The 16,976-nt window shown below is 38.3% G+C and overlaps 1 protein-coding gene and 1 pseudogene across 1 annotated transcript in view; one reads left to right on the top strand and one right to left on the bottom strand.

Annotated features, from left to right (window-relative positions):
• The window catches only part of dars1 (aspartyl-tRNA synthetase 1), a 31,409-nt gene extending 26,799 nt beyond the window's left edge, over positions 1-4,610 (top strand). The window contains exons 17-18 of the mRNA XM_060877044.1: positions 573-644; positions 3,235-4,610. Coding sequence (XP_060733027.1) covers positions 573-644; positions 3,235-3,326 — 164 coding nt within the window. The 3' untranslated portion in view covers positions 3,327-4,610. The remainder of the gene's footprint in view (positions 1-572; positions 645-3,234) is intronic.
• The window catches only part of LOC132850639 (protein lifeguard 3-like), a 55,629-nt pseudogene continuing 42,344 nt past the window's right edge, over positions 3,692-16,976 (bottom strand).

The raw sequence follows: 16,976 nt of genomic DNA, 5'->3' as shown, positions 1-16,976 counted from the left end.
CTCCTACTACACACACACACACACCTACTACACACACACACACCTACTACACACGCACACTCTCACACACAACTACTACACACATACACACACAGTTTTGTATTTTTCAAATAAAACTATAAAGTGTCTAAAATCACAATTGTCTCTCAAGTGAATTAAATGAGCAGTGATTTGATTCATGTGATTCATTTTTGAATCAGTATTTAAGTTAAATTCTAAACAGTCATATAAATAATATTAGTCTGTGAACTGAATCAGGTGAATCAAAGGCATTGATTCTATATATTCGATTCAATTAGTGCAACTCTGAAGTCATATAAATAACATTAGTCTGTTAACTGAAGCAATTAAGCAATACGGATTGATTTAAATGAATTGATTGATTTTTGCGAATCAGTATTTAAGCGTAACTATAAACAGTCATAAACAACGTCTGTTAACTGAATCGGATGAGTCAAATGCAGAATTTGAGTGAGTGATTTGATTCGGTTGTGACTGAGCACTGATTCAGGGTGAAGTAACTGCTATTTAAATAGAATTGTAACTGATAATGTGTGTGTGTGTGTGTTTAGACTTGGAGAAGATTAAAGCCTACATCGACTCGTTCCGTTACGGAGCTCCGCCCCACGCTGGAGGAGGAATTGGTGAGAGACATTATCCTCTGTTTCTCTTCCTTTACTACTTAAAGCATTTGATTGTGATTTAGGACAGAACCCAAATCTTTGTGTACTAAATGTTACTGAATTTAGTTAAATAGTAGTGCAGTATTTTTGACTTAGTGTTGTAGAGTATCGTTGTGTATTAGAACATAACTGAAGTCATGGGCTAAGGTAGTTTTATGTACATGTTCAGCACACTACAGTCCTATTTGAGACACACAAAAAGTGTTTATAAAAAGTCGTTACACTATTGTACGTTTTGGGACATGCCACAGGTTCTGTGATGAATCTTCACACACTCTTATGTTATTTGAGACTAGTTTAAAAATACTTTTGTGCTAAATATTGCGTGAACTTGGGCCATGTTAAAAATCACATACTGCTGCACTCAGTCTGGACTCTTATTATTTGAGACTTTATTTATTTATTTATTTATTTATTTATTTATTACAGGGACAATGCATATTAATAAACATTTCTGTCAATATGCCAGAGTTAGCCAGATGGCTAATTTTCACCTGTAGTCCCTAGACAGATGGTAATAGTCGCACTAAAAAAGATAAAAGTAAATAAAAGTACATATTGAAATAACAATAAATCTACAATTAGTGTTGTAGTCAAGACCACCTAAACCGAGACCAAGACAAGACCAAGACTTTGAAGGGTCGAGACCAAGTCAAGACCAAGACCAAGACAGGCTGAGACCAAGTCAAGACCAAGACAGGCTGAGACCGAGTCAAGACCAAGACCAAGACAGGCTGAGACCGAGTCAAGACCAAGACTTTGAAGGGTCGAGACCAAGTCAAGACCAAGACCAAGACCAGTGCATGTTCCCACACTGCATGACACACTTATGATAAAATGTGGAATATGCATACGATTGGCACTTCTCTCATGTGTGTGGGTGTGTAAGAGAGAAGTTAAAATAATCAAAAGGCATTGCAGATATGTGGGAATTTATCTTTTTCTTCTATAAGCAAATAAATGCGAACAAACACTTAAGAGCTGAAATTAACTTAACCATTTATTCAGAACTCCTTTTCCATGGTTTGCCATCCACCTAACACAATGCAGGTGCTTCAGCCACAAAATTACAAAAATTGTAATTGGGAAAACCTTAAACATTGATGACATTATATGCCAAACCTGAATGAACTGCAGTGGCAAAACACTCCTAACAAGCTCGTACAGTATGTATCATACAGATCCAAGCATTAAGTCTTGCTTAGTAGGCAAATTATTATATAATAATTATTATATATTTTTCATTTACATGTTGGTAACGTTATTGTGTAGCTTTATTGTACAACGTGGAAGGAAACCCTGTTTTTGCATTTTATTTTTGATCAGTTTGTTTTAACAAATATATCTCACGTGATTTGACGTGATTCTCACGTGATATCTAACGTGGTTAATATCGCCCAGCACTATGGGGAGGGAGGGGTGAACTTGAGTTTTGGTACAGCAAAATTTGCTATCATTACAGCAAAATTTGCCAGCATTACTTGCACTTAGCTTATCTTTCTTTATGCTTCCTTTCCAAATGTCGATAGAAGTTTGATGTGGTCCCAGCCGTCTCAGTAAGCGTTGGGTTGCAGAACTTACACACTGCTGTATGTTTTCTTTTGGATGCATTTTTACAGATGAACTCTTTGTGGTTTAGGTAGCCAAATTGTATAACAGAAGATTTGGCTGACATCTCTCCGACAGTCAAGGTCACGGTGACGGCACAACTTGCTCTCCTGTCTCCCGCTTTCACGTGTGGAGTGTAATGCGATGTGGGGGTTGGGGGTCGCGGGGAGGGGAGTAAAAACATTTAAAATTAGACACGAGTCAAGCTCTTGGTCGGAAGTTAATTGTCCAATCGCAGTAATGATTTCGTGATATGCCCTCAGTTTTGGTCTTGACCGGTCTTGAAATGAAATCCCGAGTCCTCTTCGTACGAGACCAAGACGAGACCGAGTAAAAATGCGGTCGATTCCGAGACGAGACCAAGACCTTTAAAAAGTGACCGATCTCGAGTACTACAACACTAGCTACAATACATTTAATAAAAGTACTACACGTAAGTATTAGCTATGATGTACATTAGAAACACAAGACGCCAGCAATCAAACAAACATCAGACAAATACATGAACACACACACACAATAAACAAAAAAACCATCAGGGGGCAACAAGAGCAGGTCAAAAGCTAAGCTAATGTTGACGGCTCTGGTTAAACATGGCCCAAGTCCTGTGCTCCTTAAGGTAAATACACACTATGTAGCATCCTTGTATGTTATTTGAGACGAGTTTAAAAGAGCAGTGTTTCAAACGCCATCCTTATTTTGACTATTAATTTAGAATATAAAAATAGTGTGCACTATTGTTGTACAGTACTGTGTGATTTGGGACACAGCCCAAGTCTAGTCATTTGTGTACTACTCAATAGCATGGTGAAAGTGGTTTGTGATTTGGGACACAGCCCAAGTCGTATGTTAAGGTAAGGTAAATTTAGCACACTACTTAGTGTGCACTTGTGTGATTTGGAACAGATCTGTTGTCTAAACCTGTGCGTGTGTCATCCATCAGGTCTGGAGCGAGTAACCATGCTGTACCTCGGCCTACACAACGTGCGTCAGACCTCCATGTTCCCCCGCGACCCCAAGCGCCTGACACCCTAGAGGTCAAAGGTGTTAATCCCTGGCTGACCTCACACACACACACACACACACACACACACACACACACACACACGGGTTGGGGACAGGAAGTGGCGGGGCAGCCGTGTCTTTTCATGATTAAACAATAATCATAATTACGAGTGTACTTTGATCTGTGTAAAGTAAATCTGTACTCTAATGTTGGTGAATCGGTGGGTAAGGACACGTCTCAAACCACACACTACTGTACTGAACAGTGTGTGAAAGTATTACAGTAGTGTTAATTAGGGCTAATAATGAAGAAATTAATTAAAAAACAAGCAAAGGCTGAAAATGAATGCAAGGAACAAAGGGAAAGAACTTTTTTTTAATTTATTTGAAATCCATCAGATTTGTTTGTGTTTGAGAAGAAATGTCACACAACAAGGTGTGTGTGTGTGTGTTCGTTCGGAGCTGCTGCTGGTGATCTGCAGCAGGAAGAGGAAGATCTGGATGATGTCAGTGTAGAGAGACAGAGCTCCGTATACGTGCTCATCTGGACTCATCCTAGGAACTCGGTTTCCCAACAGCAACTGAGTGTCATACGGCAGAAACTAAACACACACACACTAATTGGGGTTTGGGAAGTGGTTGGGCAGCCGTGTCTTTTCATGATTAAACATCTAATACTGAAATGTATGATGTCAGTTCTGACTGGTGAAGGGATGCAGTGAACTTTAAACCAGTGTACTTTAATCTGTGTAAAAGAAATCTGTGCTCTAATGTTGGTGAATCGGTGGGTGAATCAAACCACACACTACTGTACTGAATAGTGTGTGAAAGTATTACAGCAGTGTTAATTAGGGTTCAGGTCAAGTAATACATTTGGATTTAATGTGTACTAAATTAGTGTGTAATTTGGGACACAGCCCAGGACTTAAAACTGTTGTATGTAACAGAATGGCACGCTATACTCAGTACTAGTGTACTAAATGTCATGATCTTGATATTATATTCGATATAAAAAAACACACACACACACTCTCTCTCTCTTTCTCTCTCTCTCTGTAGTGCACTAGGCTGTGGATTGAGACGTGACCCAGGTCTTTATTCTGACTAATATAAAGTTCAGATCAGTTGTTTTTATTTTTTTTCCTACTGAAGTCATTTCTAGCCAGCACACACAGCTAGTACACTAACTAGGGCACAGTGAGTGTTCTGATCTGCTCACTTCACTGTGCTGCCCTAGTGATGAGGAGGAGTTTTAAACACATCATTACTGCAGTTTAATAAATAAATAAAAACATGAATTAATAAAAACATTAATTATGTGGAGCAGGTTCTCATTTCTCTAACAAACACCTGGGACTTTTCATTATTATTTGTTCAAGAATAAAAAATAATTAAACCCTATAATGCCAAATGTATCATGATATTCTGAGACCTCTGTAAAACCTGCATTATCAATACTTTCCTCAAAAATCTGTTGTATACAACCTGAGACTTGTCTCCTGCCCCCTAGTGGATTAACCCGGGCTCTGCAGTCAATAGCAGGCTTTAGGTTTTTTGCAGGGAAATCTTTGCTCATTTAAAAAACATGTTGATACTGATTTTTTAAGATGAATATATACTTTATAGAAACAACTAATTATAAATGTCTATTTTATACAGAATGTTATAGTAAAATGGTGTTGAATATATGTGTATAAATATGATACAGCAGGTATATAAGGTCATTTATCTTAGTCATCACTATATTGCAATTCATACTTCAATCTGCATCACTCCTGCCACAGTGCCAAATACAAGATTTATATTATTAAACTTATTACAAATTAAAATGTCATCTTAACATCATTTTAAACTGATTCCAATCCAATGGAATTGTAACATTACATAAAACCTTTATAAATTCCTATATTTCTGCATAAATATTGTACAAAATTGTCTATATGTTACATGTTTTACCAGAAGGTGGCAGTATTGGACAGTTCCAGGTGAACAGGGCGTGGTCTATACACACCTGATAGAATCTGTCATTCAGTTGTGTAGAGATCACGTGTTGTGTCTGTGCTGAAACCTTGTACATCTGTAGTCCAGACTAAAAAAATTTTACTTCACTTTTATTTTAGTTCATTGTGTGTAGATAGTTGTATACTATTTAGTAATAATAATAATAAAGAGTAAATGTAAAAATATTAAATTTAGAAAAAGGGGTTTAATTTACATATAACCTGCGGTGAAAGGCCGTGATTGGTGGAGGTCTGTGGAAAGGAGGAGAGAGAGAGTGGGAGAGAGAGGAATGGAGGTGAGAAAGAGAGAGAGAAAGGGGGGAATTGAATGGAGGAGAGAAAGAGAGATGGAGGAGGCGGGGGGGAGGAATAGAGGAGAGGAAGAGAGGAATGGGGGAGAGAAAGGGGAAGAGCAATGGAGAGAGAGGTGGAGGAGGAGAGGGGGGAGGAAAAGAGGAATGGAGGAGGGGGGGATGGAAGAGTGAGAGGGGGACGAAAGAGATTCATGGCGCCACTTTCTTTGTGAAAGGAGCTCTCTTCTCCAATTAGCCGAGCAGTTTGTCTAACACCTCATCACACCGCTCCCTAGACAGGACTCAGAGCCGCTACGTTTTTTTCTTTTAGAAATAGTTTTTAGTGAACTGTTTGATAAAAGTGTTTAAGGGGCCAAGGAGTCCCACTTCATATTCGTGCACGACTACAACAACTTTGACTTTACCGCCACTGTACCCAATTTAATTAAAATAAAAATAAATACTGTTGTTGTAGTGTCTATTTTATACCAAAGGTTTCTGGAATGAGTGTCTAGATAACATCTATATAGGTATTTTAATAGGAGAGATCCTAAAAACACACACTCAGGGCCCATTCCATTTAATCTGAGGGGAATAGGTCCATACACATCATTCGAGTTATTGACCTAGTAACTAACAAAGACAATCAATATTGAACTATAAGCACCTAAAGCAGAGTTTCTTATGGAATTTCTATGTTTGTATGGATCGGTACATGACACAGCAGTTTCACCATAAAGATCATTATTCACTCACGATAATGATTCAATTTATCTGTGGATTGAATATTATTGTAAGCTAAAGCTTCATTCATTTGTCTTGGTGGATATTCAAGGAACTGTGTGACGTATTATCTTATTTGCTTTGTACTAGACCATATAATGGACGTGTGATCGCCATTTTGTTCTTCACTGCGCCACTAACATTTGTCTTTATTACATCTTATAGTTTAGACTAGGGATGTACTGATCCGATATTTTGGATCTTTATCGGTGCCGATCCAAGCATTTTGAGTGGATCGGGTATCGGTGGTGCGTGACCGATCCAAATTCGATACCTGTGGTCATGGGTGTCGGAACCATCATATGTAGGTGGGACAGGACCCACACACTTTTTAAGACCAATAATATTGGACCCACCCACTTTTACTGTCTTTATTCAGCGCATAATGTCTTTTTTATTACTTTTCAGAGCGCCGCCAGTCGAATCCATTCTCGCTTGAGGAATGCCCTAAACTCTAAAATAAATTAAACTCCATTCCGCGTTTTACCTACAGCACTGACCACGCTCCTGCTTCCTGAAATCCATGGGCGTCGGAACCATTATATGTGTGTGGAACAGGACACACCCACTTTTTATTTACTTCCGATGCCCATGCCCATGGTGGTTGATTAATGAACAGCAAACATCATAAACTATTGCTTAAACTTATAAGAAAAATACACTTATATATTAAAATTACATTAATGTAAATAAATATAATAAATTTTAGGGGAAATATGTGCTCATGAAACACGTTTAGCAGGCACCCTTTCCATTTACCTCAGCGCGTTAAACATGTCGCTCATTTGGGTGCAAGGTTTACTGTTTAATACATTTTCATTGTGTTTCAAGAGTTCTAATTTAAGATTCACTTTAAAATATTATTTTCTTCAGAAAATAATTTAATTTAATAATTGCAGTATATATGGTTTAGATTGTTATACCACTAACTGTTAAAAGTACTGTTTGCTACTGCATTAATACTTTTTTAAGGTTTCTTGTGTTTTCATTTTCATACAGTAATGGGCATTTTTGTATTTCTTTGCCAGAAACAAATAAATCGTAATAACTAAACTTGTTGTATACATTCTTTAGTTTTAAAGGTAGAAAAGAACAGAGATATCGCAAACGCTGGTATTGGAATCGGATCGGAAGAGAAAAAGTGGTATCGGTACATTCCTAGTTTAGACATAACATGGTGAACAGTTGTATACATTGTACAGTCATGACATGTCTGTATTAAGAATGTAATTTCCAGATTAATCGGTTCATTTTCTGTATTATTATAGGAAACTAAACCACCACACACAAAAAAAATCTTTCGTCAACATCACGATTTGCATCCCAACTACGTAAAGTTCTGTTTTACACTCTGGAGTCCTGCATCTCTGTTTAATGGAAGAGACTGGCGAATAACCAGTAAACAATATCGTACAAATATCATCCAAAACATCATCAGGCGAGTCTTAAAAATAAACAAAGTGAATGCAATCAATCAAATGAGCCAAAAATATTATAATACTTAATTTAATTATTAAATGATTATAACAAATCTGTTATATTTACCAATACAGAGAAGAAAAGGTTTCTGTTTGGAAAAAGAAAAAAACAAAAAGAAAAAGAAAGGTTTGAAACATTCCAAATGCAATAGTCTGTTTTTATGTTTTTATGAAATAAACATGGATGTGGTCAGTAAATTATCATAAATATCTGATCAGAAAAGTTGTGTGTGTGTGTGTGTGCGTGTTCATTTGGAGCTTTTGTCGGGGTTCGGCGGGAAGAGGAAGATCTGGAGGATGTCGGTGTAGAGAGACAGAGCTCCGTATACGTACTCCTCTGGACTCAACCATGAAGATGGTTCCCCAACAGCAGCAGAGTGTCATACACCAGAAACTACACACCCACACACACACACATACACACACACACACACACACACAGTTTTTACAGTAGCTCAACTATTCATTTGTCATTAATCAACTAAAACAGAATTTTATGTACATCACATGTTTATATTGATTAAGTTTGAAAACTCTTCCTAACATTTTAGATATTTAGACCAGTTGTTGTGGTCAGTACTAACAATCAGTGTAAGTGTTGAGGCTGAACTCACCAGTGTGAAAGTGATTGCCCCAAGAGCAGCGTACAGCATGTGCAGCCACCGAATCTAAACCCCAGCAAAAAATCAGCAGCTGGCAGCAGGAAGTAGCTGCCATTGGCAGCAGGAAGTCCTGCCATATTAGGAGGGACCTGTTATTTCGTGGCAGCCAATATATCGTCCAACGTATCAATCAATCAAAATTTATTTGTATAGCACTTTCAACACCATAACAATGGACCAAAGTGCTTTACATGGTAAAAACATTATATAAGTCATAAAAAGTATAATCATAAAACACATCAAACTAACATCATAATAAAAGTGCAAAAATACCATACACAGTAACTCAGGAAAACATACTAATCATATAGCAAAAGCCTTGTAAAAAAGAAAAGTCTTCAATTGACCTTTAAAACTACCCAAAGAGGGAGATGATTTCAAAGACAATGGTAGCCCATTCCATAACACAGGAGCTGCCACGGAGAATGCACGATCTCCACTCCTCCTCAACCGTGTACGCAGAACGGACAACAACATATGCTCATTTGCTCTCAAAGAGCGAGAAGATTTATATGGACTCAACATAGCTCTTATGTAGTCAGGAGCCTGTTGATGTAAGGCCTTATACACAGTGATCAGGACCTTATATTCTATCCTAGACAATACTGGAAGCCAGTGTAAAGAAATTAACACAGGTGTTATATGTTCCCTCTTCTTAGTGCCAGTTAAAAGCCTAGCAGCAGCATTTTGAACATATTGTAGGCGAGCTATGAGAGATACATTCAAACCCAGATATAGGGCATTACAATAATCCAACCTCGTAGAAATAAAAGCATGTACAACAGTTTCTACAATGTAGTAGCAACCAATCACATTTAACTGGAAGTCAAGCAACAGCAGCGCCGGTGAATCTTCAGTAATGGCGGCGGTATTTCACTCGGTAAGTTCGTATATTAATTATCAGATTAATAAATAATTGTTGCTCTGTAAGTTGGATTTTAACTTTTATGTTAGAGACAGTGAATCTGTGACTGCATCCATGTGTACTGTTAATAAGGTAATTTGGATATTAATGTCACAATTTTCTTATAAATCCTCTAGGTTATGTTGGAAGAGGAAAACGAGGAGAAATGCAAGGCTTTTACTCCGAAAACACCCATCCAGGGTTTTTCAGTGATTGGTGCCAGCTACTGGAGCGCGAAATGCCGTTCAATCAACCAGTTCCAATCTAAAAGCCTATCTAACTACTCTTTCTTTTTTTTTTTCTAACAAACCTTTAACTTAAACTTTTTCTTTGTTTCTAATTCTTTTCTTTCTTTCTAACTATTCATAAAGTTATAACCATTCTACACTTATGGATAGATAAGGAGGGTAGAGGATCAGTAAGGAAAACAAAGAAATTGTTTTCCTTACTAATCTTCTACCCTCCTATCTGTCCATAAGTGTAGAATTGTTATAACTTTGTTCTCTTGCAAATGACAAGTAGCCAATGTGTATGTACTGATGTCATTCATGCCCTTGGAAATGTTATAACTGGTGTGAGATTGTGTACGGTAGAGTCTCTGGCCTGTGACCCCATGAGACTTTGACGCCTGGCTCTACCGATGAAACTATTCTTCAATAAATTTTTACTTATTTGATTGTACCTCATGACTCCTGGTCTTCTTTCATCATATCAGATCCGGGGTCTTTATGCTGTTATCCCCTAACACTAGAAACATTTTAAATCATGTTAAACCATGCTAGAACATTGTAAAACTTTTTCAAACTTTCTGGCTAGGCTTTTTCAAGCCAACTTAGTTTTTCTACGAAATTTACAATCTAGTTAGAATTGTTGTTGATCATTCTAATTTCAGAACAACAAATATCAAGCCTGTTTCAAAAGTTACAGCTGTTTTATGAAACACAGACAAGAATGTATTGAAATACTACAAATGTAAAACTGTTGAAAGCCAGTGGCATGCACAAGATGTTATCAGACACTGGCATGTACTGGATGGAGTTGCAGGACTCTACATACCTGATACTGGTTTTCTTAATACTGGCTCTCAGCAAATAAATAATAATAAATATAAAGGTACACCATAACCAATTATTAACTTATCCGTCAGTAGACAGACGGACATAGATAATACAAAAAGTTGAAGAATTGGTTGAAGAGTTGAAAGATTTGAATATGAGTGTTTAGAAGAAGACACCGAGGGATCAGACGCTGTACCTAGACAGCTGGAAGAAGATTCCAAAAGAAAAGAAGATTATAATGCATTATGTGTTATGATGTTTTATTTTCAGAATGTTCAAGAAAATTCTGAAATGCTTTTCTTTTTATTATAATCGTGTATTCTCATGTAATAGAGTTGGTTAGATTAATATTGTTTATTTTACTGTAAACTTTCTTGTAGTGAATGCTTATAAATTACCACCAGGGAGTATCTGCACACAAAGTGTTTCAAGGCCTGCTGTTGAAATGAAGCTTTCTGTGTATCCGTGGGGAGTAACCTGCACGTGTAGTGTTTTATAGCTTGCTGTCGAATTCCACGGCGAGAGAAAGCTTCAGTCATATATAATCATAGCTTGACAAGTTACAGGAAGTTAACTGCAACCATATGACCATATATAGACATTAGCAGCGCACACAGAAGTCGACGGCGAGATATGTTTGGGAAACCGAGAAGTGTTTAGGAAATAATATGGTAGCCTCTAGAAGGCACGCAGCCAACCAAACCTGACAGCCAGATTCAACTGGCCACGGTAAAAAAGTATAAAAGCCTGAATTGAATCACATTGGGTGTGCATTCTATTGTAGACAGCCTTAGTGCATGTTATACTTTAGGTGTATCATGGAACAAACACAAGTTTACACTTGGAGAGTGTTTCTTGGTTTGTTATAATCTTTGCATGTTAATACCTTTTACTTATTCTAGTACTATTTGATTATTTGAAGGAAGATTTTATTTGTAACTTTTTCTTTTACATATATTACACACACCTATCTGTATTACACTACTTTTAATAAAAACAAGGCCTCCCAATGTGAGGATCCTGAAAAGACAAAAAGGTTTAAGTCTGCCTCCTTCACTTAAAGATTCGAACAATAGATTAAGTAGAAGACCTTGGAGAGGAGCCTTTGTTAGAAGACCGAAGGGACTTTGAAGGACCCCTGCGTTCAAGGTAAGACCAACTTTGATAGTTGATCTTGTGTTTCCAACACGAATCCGTGCCAATTAAGACAATGAGACAATGTTCTTTTTTTCTTTTAGACAGGACTTTACTAATGAATGTTTATGTACATTTAATAAATATACAATATGATTATATAGGCATTCATGTATGTATATATTTCATTATTTAACAAACATGTACACTCATTCATAAATTATATTTATACACGTACAAATTCATAATTTCAAGTGTAGCTTAATGTTTGTTTTTTGTATTATGTCTATGATCTTCGTTACTTGATTTATATTTGATAAAACTTTTTAAATCAAATACAAAATAATTACACATTTAAGTATTTTGAATAAGTACTAAATTTAAATATAAATTGATAATTTATTAATAATTTATTTGCCTTGCTAAAAGCGTCATCCACCTCCGACTTCCGGTTATTAGTGTCAGCTACTTCCTGCTGCCAGCTGCCGATTTTTCGCTGAACCCCCTCTTAGGTCCCTCCTAATATGGCAGACTTCCTGCTGCCAATGGCAGCTACTTCCTGCTGCCAGCTGCCGATTTTTCGCTGAACCCCCATCCCTTTTCTTATGCAATGCTTTATGCAATGCAATGCTTTTACTATTTATTAGTACATGTTGAAATTAACATGAACAAAGATTAATAAATGCTGTACAAGTGGAGTTCATTATTAGTTCGTGTTAACTAATGTAGTAACTTTTATGTGAACTAATGAAGCTTTATTATAAAGTGTTAGAAAAAATGCTGTACAAGGGTGGTTTCGAACCCTGAACCTCTTGCATGCTAAACAAAATTGCTAACCCCTAGTCCAGTCAGGAACACAGAACAGTCTAACAGTACATAAACTTTATTATATTAAAGTCATACGATTTCTTATCATTGTTTGTGATATACATGTGTCATATGTTCAAAAAAAAAAATGTATGTAATGTGAGGAGTCTTGAAGAAAAATGCGCTTAATTTGAATTAATGGGTGGCTCTTAAAAGAGCCGTTGCTGCCCTTAAAAGGACATTTGGTGGCTTCATCTTCGGAGTTCTACCTGCAGACCTTCTCTGAGGTTACTCAGCAGAAGCTCATTCCCCTCTGGGCTCAGGTGGACACCGTCCCTGGACAGATCGATGTTGGAATGACAGTGCATCTGTCTCTCTGCCAGGAAGCCTGCAACCGCACTGTTCAGCCACTGCCGGCTCCGTTCAATGCCTTATGCAGACCTAGCAATCTGCCCATGCCATTTCAGTCAGGGCAGAATGGACGAAAAAAGAAGCCTAGTTCTGGGGAGCAACCTTAAGACTTCCGCCAGGTCCGTGTTCGTTTCCCGAAGGATATCCAGGCGGTTGCGGCCCTCCCGACATAAGCTGTTTCCACCGAAGTGAATAACCAAGATGTCGGGAGCTGGCGCTGAGCTTTGGCCCTGAGAGATCTCAACACTGGAAGCAACTGCTCCCAGAGTTTGCCTCCTCTGCCCTCCCAGGTTATGCTGCAGCGAAGACCAAGGTTACAGCCTTCGAATAATTGAACTTCCAACAATCCAGACACGAGTTACTCTGTCATCCGCCATCTTGAAGAAGAGTGATGAGGATGCTGTATGATTTGGCACCAGGTGCTGTTTTGCATTCTACAGGCAGCGACCGCTTTAGAGCAGTTCACAATCAATGAATATCCCACATTTATGCCAAGCGATTGCTGTTTATAATTTGTGAATATGTTTATATTGCAGTGTATATACAGTTGTGTTCAAAATGATTCAACCCCCACTGAAATTGATTGTTTTGGTCGGTTTGACATTGATTATGATCATTCAGTCATCCTGCTTACAATTAAATCAAAGAGGCACATGTAGGTCAGACAAATATAACATAACATTTATAATGAAATAACCACAAATGTCTTTTCTGAGCTCACATCATTATCAGTTTTATTCAACCCCCAAGTGACATTCAATCTTAGTACTTAGTACAACATCCTTTTACAGTTATAACAGCTTTTAAACGTGAAGCATAGCTTGACACAAGTGTCTTGCAGCGATCTACGGGTATTTTCGCCCATTCATCATGGGCAAAAGCCTCCAGTTCAGTCACATTCTTAGGCTTGCGCACTGCAACTGCTTTCTTTAAGTCCCACCAGAGGTTCTCAATCGGATTTAAGTCTGGTGACTGCGATGGCCACTTCAAAATGTTCCAGCCTTTAATCTGCAACCATGCTCTAGTGGACTTGGAGGTATGCTTGGGATCATTGTCCTGTTGAAAGGTCCAACGTCTTCCAAGCCTCAGGTTTGTGACGGACTGCATCACATTGTCATCCAATATCTTCTGGTACTGAAGAGAATTCATGGTACCTTGCACACGCTGAAGCTTCCCAGTACCTGCAGAAGCAAAACAGCCCCAAAGCATGATTGACCCCCCGCCATGCTTCACAGTAGGCAAGGTGTTCTTTTCTTCATAGGCCTTGTTCTTCCTCCTCCAAACATAGCGTTGATCCATGGGCCCAAACAGTTCTAATTTTGTTTCATCAGTCCACAGAACACTATCCCAAAACTTCTGTGGTTTGTCCACATGACTTTTGGCATACTGCAGTCGACTCTTCTTATTCTTTGGGGACAGCAAGGGGGTGCGCCTGGGAGTTCTGGCATGGAGGCCTTCATTACGCAGGGTGCGCCGTATTGTCTGAGCAGAAACTTCAGTACCCACATCTGACAAATCTTTTCTCAGTTCCTCAGCAGTCACACGGGGACTTTTCTCCACTCTACGCTTCAGGTAGCGCACAGCAGTCGAAGTCAGCATCTTCTTTCTGCCACGACCAGGTAGCGTTTCAACAGTGCCCTTTGCCTTGAATTTGCGAATGATGCTTCCTATGGTGTCTCTTGGTATGTTTAACATCTTTGCAATCTTCTTATAGCCATTGCCCTTCCTGTGAAGAGTAATCACCTGTTCTCTTGTCTTCCTGGACCATTCTCTTGACCTCACCATGTTTGTAACCACACCAGTAAATGTCTAGAAGGAGCTGAGTATCACAGTCATTTTAAAGCTGCCTAATTGGTGCTTATTAGGCTTTATTGCTGCTCCCTGATATCCACAGGTGTTTTCAATACCTGATTGAAAACACTTCATTGAACCTCTGTTCTTCAGAGTGGTAGTCTTTAAGGGGTTGAATAATTATGTCAATGAAGAATTCACAAAAGAAACATTTACTACTGTATTACTAATTGATGTCATTTTAGTTGCATATGGTTCTTTAAGAAGTCCTTGTAGGATTTCATTCTGAATACAATTACAAATGTACACTAAATTCCCTAAAACCATTTACAGCATTGGGGGTTGAATAATTTTGAACACAACTGTATGGTAATATATTTTAGACTGTTTGTAAGAGTGCATTTTATCTCCCTAATCTGAAATTGAATGAGCAGCCTTCAATAGTAAGACATACATTTCAATATAAGAGTCCCGTTGTATATCGGTCTTGTTTATAATTAAAAGCCACGCATATGTATAATTTCTCCCCTGTTGCCTGTTGCACAAAAGTAGAATTAAGACATCCAGGATAAATGACTGAGCTGAGCTCAATGAATCTAAAACACGTGCGTCCAGGCTTAATTGGTTGCACAAAGACCAAGCCAGGATGAGCAGACACGGATTCATCAAGCCAGGTGAAACCAATCCTGGATATGTGCGCGCTCACGGCTCACTCAAACAGACCTGCCACCGATCACAGATTCACCATGACAACCAGAGCGGTGTACTTTTCCCTGTCGGAGGCACACGAGGAGATAAAAGATATAATTAAGAAGAAAGGCAACACCGCCACAGTGATAAAGCAAAGAGAAAAAGCTTGGCAAAGTTTTGCAGACCGCCTGAATGCGTAAGTAGTGCACAATTACACACTCACCGCTCTGCTAAAAAACATTACAATTACAATCTAAATAGTTAATTCACATCTCCAAAAACGCAGTTGTACTCTGATTATGAAACAGTCGAATTTTTAATTGAAATGGACTGCAGATATGAGTGAAATTGTGTACAGTAACTCCATCACACTGTATAAGGCTTTGATAAATGATCAAAACCTTACATTATTACTACGCTCACTAGTAAGGTTTAATCTTATGTTATCCACCGTTTTTTATGTAAAGCTGCTTTGAAACAATTGTGAAAAGCGCTATATAAATAAAATAAAATGGTATTGAATAAAAAGATGAGCTAATAATAATAATCACTTTAATTTATATAGCGCCTTTCAAAGGACCCAAGTTCGCTTGCTCACTGACTCCATTGAATGTTCTTGTGTGATAAAGAAAGTGTCTCTTTTCGTGGTGTGTGTGTGGTGTGTGTGGTGTAGATTAAACATGACCGGGCCAAAACGGTCCACTTTTTTACATCATGGCTGTGTCAATAATATCACTGTTTATGAGGTAGTAATGATGAGATTTTGTGTTGACAGGTGAACTCTCTGGTGTGTTGCTGGGAGACAGGGTGTATGGCTGCCAGTCTTTTCTCCTGACACCTTTCACAGACCCCCAGGAAGCACAGCAGGCCTACAACCATGCCCATGCCAGGACCAGGGTCAGAGTTGAAATGACCTTTGGCCTCCTGAAAGCACGCTTTCTCTGCCTTCACAAATTAAGGGTCAGCCCAGCAAGGCCATGTGACATTACTGTGGCTTGTGCTGTTCTCCACAATGTGGCCTGCCTGAGGAAGGAGAAGGCCCCCAGAGTGCCACCAACCATGGACTGGGACAATCCGGCAATCTTCCCTGATGACGACAGTGGTCGGCTGCTGAGGGACCAATATGTGTTGAATTATTTTAGTTAGTATGTGTTCTTTCAATTTTGGTTAAATATGTCCTGCGGTGGCAGAGGAATTTGGGGTTTTTTGTGTTCATTTTTTTTTAAAATTGATTTGGCCTCTTATGATGTTTGTGCTGCATACTGTGTGTAATACAAGCTTGCAGGGAGGCTACTGCATCCGTTTATTTGTCTGTTCAGTTGATGTGTATGGACTTGTCCTGCATTTATTTCAGTGTGCAGACATGTGTTGTGTGTTTTTATATACAGACCTTTTGAATGTGTATTTATCCTTTTGTTGTATAAAATGCTTTGACTCTGTGCTTTCCATCATCTTGCAGAGTCACTGTGTGACTTCAGTTTCAAAAGGAGCTGATGGTTTACCTGCTTTGTTTTATCCTTATTCAGTAAAGGAACATAATGTTACACTTTGTGTTTTTATATTTATATGGAATGTGTATTTTATACGACAGAGTATTAGGGCCACACTGAGGAAGAAGGAAAAAGTCATAAATTTATGAGGCTGGTTCTTTCTGCAGAAAAGATGCATA

The sequence above is a fragment of the Tachysurus vachellii genome, chromosome 8 (assembly GCF_030014155.1).
Source record: "Tachysurus vachellii isolate PV-2020 chromosome 8, HZAU_Pvac_v1, whole genome shotgun sequence".
Lineage (NCBI taxonomy): Eukaryota > Metazoa > Chordata > Actinopteri > Siluriformes > Bagridae > Tachysurus > Tachysurus vachellii.
Note: the sequence above shows the minus strand (reverse complement) of the source record. Positions and strands in the feature narration are given on the sequence as shown.